A 4,276-nucleotide genomic window follows, 5' to 3' on the forward strand; every position below is an offset into this window, starting at 1 on the left:
GTGACTCTCCAAACACCTAGATCAACGGCCTCTAGGTAACAAGCCATTCTAGCACTATAATATGGGAAGTTAGTGCCGTCGAAGTGTGGTGGCCTATGGGTATCCATCCCTTCCTCTAAAAAGCGTCGGCTCTTTTTAGCGGTGAAGCTAAAGCGTTTCAAATGAGCCAAACCGGGCTTTGATACCAATTGAAGGAAACGGGTGACGCCTAAGAGGGGGGGGGGTGAATTAGGACTTCTAAAGCTTTTACTAAACTTGGCCACAATTAAATCCCTAGAGCAAAACCTATGCAAGAATCAAAACTAGAATGTGCAAACTAGGTTTAGTCTAAGTGTTGCTATCTCTACCGCAAAGGCTAAGTTTCAATCTACACTAAATAAGTATGATAACAAGATTGAAACTTAAATGCTTAATATAAATGCGGAATGTGAAGAGCTAAGTAGAGAAGCAAACTCTCGTGGATGACGCCGGTATTTTTACCGAGGTATCCGGAACCGCGCAAGGTCCCGACTAATCCTCGTTGGTGCCCCTACGCAAAGGGAAGCCCACGCGAGGGCCAAGCACCTCGGTCGAGTAACTCCGTAGAGAGCCGCGGGCCTTCTCCACGCGCAAGTGGTGCTCCGCTTCCGGCTCCTCTCGGACGCTCCCCGCCGTCTCCACTATCGAGCTTCCGGCCGAAACGCCGCGGGCCTCGTTCCCTCCGGTACACGGTGGCGGCCGTGACACAAACTCGGTTGTCACGGTCTCGCAAGACTCTCGCCCCACTCGGTACAATTACAACGGCTCGCGCAAGAGCCGAGGGGTTGTGAGGTTTATCTAAACTCACTCAACTAACTAGGATTCACCTAGAGCAAGCGCTAAAGCGGTCTAACTAACCTAAGCACTTCGCAAAGCACCTACGCTAATCACCGAGTGATTCTATTAAGCACTTGGGTGTTTGAGCACTTGGAAATATGCACTATGTGTATTGGAATGTTGCTTGGGCTCTCACACTTGAGAATGGCCGGTTGGGGTGGTATTTATAGCCTCCACACCCCCAACTAGCCGTTGGACAGAAAGCAGCAGCTTTCTGTCGTCGGGTGCACCGGACAGTCCGGTGCACCACCGGACACTGAACAGTAGATGTCCGGTGCCGCCACGTCAGCCGACCGTTGGCGCCTGTAGCAGTCGACCGTTGGATCCGACCGTTGCCTTTCTGCCCGTTGGCACACCGGACAGTCCGGTGCACACCGGACAGTCCGGTGCTACAGCCAGAGAGTGCCTTTCTGCGGCCTCTCCGCGCAGACTGTCCGGTGCCTCACCGGACAGTCCGGTGCACACCGGACACCGATGTCCGGTGCACCACCTGGCGCTGGCTGACAGCCCTTTCTTGGATTTCTTCGCTGATTTCTTCGGGCTTCTTTGTTCTTGAGTCTTGGACTTCTATGCATCTTTTTATGTCTTCTTTTGAGGTGTTGCATCCTCATTGCCTTGGTCCAATTCTCTTCGCATCCTGTGAACTACAAACACAAACACTAGAAAACTTATTAGTTCACGGATTGTGTTGTTCATCAAACACCAAAACTCAATTAGCCAAATGGCCCGGGGTCCATTTTCCTTACAGAAACAAACCACAAAAAGTTTTGTTGGAAAAAGAAAAAAATAAAAATATAATTTGCCGAGTGTCCAAGGATGGCACTCGGCAAAGCTTAGTTTGCCGAGTGTCGGGCTTGCGACACTCGTTAAAGTAGCTTCTTTGCCGAGTGCTAAAGGCTGGCGCTCGGCAAAGGTAACGGCTGTCACCTATAGACGGCTGTTGATGGCCCTTTGTCGAGCGTTACCGTTTGCCGAGTGTTTGGCACTCGGCAAACGGTCTTTATCGAGTGTCTTCTTGTGCCGAGCGTCCTGCTCTCGATAAACGTCGTCATTACCGAGAGTAGAACTTTGCCGAGTGCGCTCGCAGAATTATTTGTCGAGTGCCCGACAAAAAACACTCGACAAAGCACCAAACACTCGGTAAATAACCGGATTCTAGTAGTGATGCACAAATAGTACAACAACAATTTTCCCCATACATAACAATAGAAGGCCACGGAGCAAGTATGAAATTACTTATGATTTCTTAACTCTTCAATTTTGTTTTTATACATTGTCCACTACAAAATGCATGTCTACCCTACAAAAAAAATTATTTCTTGATGAAATAATTAGTCGACTATAGAAATTATCTGGGCCTCTGAATTTTGAAGATAGACACACAAATAAAACACCCGAAAATTATGTTTGCATGGTACTAGTTGCGTTGCATGCATGTGATAAGTAGCATCTCAAATGCTGTCACACTTGGTGGGCGCATAGGAGAACTTGCGGTTGCCCAGGTCGTAGAGCACATGCATGTTCTGCTGCTGCACGTTGCCGATGACATTGGGGGCGCCTTCAAATGGCGCCTGCATCACCGCCAGGCACATCATCCCGGGGCTCGGCTCTTGGAAGTAGCTGTCCCGCGGGAGCGACATCTCCGCGTCGCCGGCGAAGTGCAGCACGAGAGGCGGCACCTGCACCCCTTCCATGGACATGCCACGCGGCAGCTCGAAGCACACAGGGTAGTCGTCGATGCTCCTGTTCGCCGCCGGCAGCTTCATGCCTTCCATGACGGCCTTCTTCAGCTCCTTGAAAGCCGGCTCCACGAGGTATGCCAGCGTGGTCGCCGAGTCTAGCACCGTGCCGCCGGTGCCGTCGGGCCTCAGCGCGAGGATGGCCTCCGGCACGTCGAGCCGCTTGCTCCCGATGGAGATACCCACCATGGGCACGTAGTAGTAGATGTCCTCCACCGGGTTCTTCAGCAGCGGGATCGTCTGCACCTTCCCCGTGGTTTTGTACTTGCCCAGGTCGGCCATGGCGCCGAACATCACCGGGCTGGTCTTGTGGTCCGTGAATGGGGTGAGGCAGTAGGAGAACTTGGTGATGGACAGCTGCTTCAGCACGGACAGGGGTCCCGGAGAGACGCCCATGATGCCCGACGCCCCGGCTATGGTGCCGTTGGTGAGCTTGCCGCAGCCGAAGGTGAGGTTGGCGGAGAAGTTTTGGTGGGCCCCGAAGGTGAACGTCTCGGTCGCGAGCACGCCGGTGGACGTCATGATGCCGTAGTCGTTCTCGTACGCGCACCTGCTGTCGGTGCAGGTCTTGTTGGTGAACGTGCCCTCCTGGCACGGCTTGCTGCTGCAGGGCAGGACGGAGAAGGAGGACGACCTGGCGGCGTCGAAAACGGGCTCCAGCTGCTTCGCCGTGGGGCCCACCAGACTGCACTGCGTCCAGAGGAGGTCGCTGCCAAGGTCGAGGATCACCTTGCTGGGCTGCGGCGGCGTGCCCACGCCCACGGTCAGGGAGTGGCCCTGCTGGGTGTACTGGGAGAGGGTCACGTCGGGCTCCACGATGGCGTCGGCGGCGGCCCCGCTCTGCTTGTTGCCGAGGGCCCTGGCGAGCCTCCTGGACAGCCTGGCGTTGCTCTCGAGGGCGGCGCGGCGCCACATGTCATGCCTGGAGTGGCCGCCGCCGAAGAACGGGCTGCCTGCGTCGAAACGGATGTCGAAATGGAAGATTGCATGGGCAGCTGGGGCGGCCGTCAACACGACGGCGACGAGGCACACGAGTTGGAGGCCATGGTGAAGACGACGGCGTGCCATGCCTCGGGGAATTGGCTGGGCCACTCGATCGATGTTCAGAATTTCAGGGTTGGTTGTTTGCATGGTGGTTTGTGTACCAATTCATATATATACTGGAGTAATTGCATTTCCTTCAAGGGAGCAACTACGATTGTAGCCGCACAGTTATGCCTCCTCAATAAGTGGTTAGCTAGTCCTATATAATTTGTGGTCGCCGAATTCTCTGGCGCTTCACTCTAATTAAGCTCTAATTTATATATAGCATGCATTTGGATTAATAAATCCAGTCTCATGCGAGCCAACCACATGTCGTGTTTGCGTTAAAAGTGGTTGCTATGGAGATTTAACTATTTGCTACGATAATAAACATCACCTGAAATTTAAATAGCAATATAAACTTCCCCTCTTTAATTAATTGTCATCTTATGTGAGGTACATATAAAATTGTCATAGAAAACAGTAGTTCCCTATAAAATTGTAAGCATCAATCCCTCGATAATCAACCACTTTAATTTGACATATAAAATTGTTAGAAAACGGTAGTTCTCCGGGCGGACATGGGGAGAAAACGGTTGACCATCATGGCTAGAACTATGACAGGAGGAGCCAACTAATTGATACTAAGGCATTATATG

At 52.4% G+C, this 4,276-nt stretch overlaps 1 protein-coding gene across 1 annotated transcript; it reads right to left on the reverse strand.

Moving 5' to 3' along the window:
- Positions 1 to 2,055: 2,055 nt before the first annotated feature.
- On the reverse strand, positions 2,056 to 3,767 carry LOC100501208 (uncharacterized). Its single transcript, XM_020551847.2, has one exon. The coding sequence runs from the start codon at positions 3,723 to 3,725 to the stop codon at positions 2,307 to 2,309; it is 1,419 nt and encodes a 472-aa protein (XP_020407436.1). The 5' UTR covers positions 3,726 to 3,767; the 3' UTR covers positions 2,056 to 2,306.
- Positions 3,768 to 4,276: the final 509 nt, after the last annotated feature.

Source organism: Zea mays, chromosome 4, assembly GCF_902167145.1.
Source record: "Zea mays cultivar B73 chromosome 4, Zm-B73-REFERENCE-NAM-5.0, whole genome shotgun sequence".
Taxonomy (NCBI): domain Eukaryota; kingdom Viridiplantae; phylum Streptophyta; class Magnoliopsida; order Poales; family Poaceae; genus Zea; species Zea mays.

Bases quoted from the DNA above. Each gene is read 5' to 3' on its own strand.
- LOC100501208 (XM_020551847.2), bottom strand. From the start codon at position 3,725: ATGCAAACAACCAACCCTGAAATTCTGAACATCGATCGAGTGGCCCAG.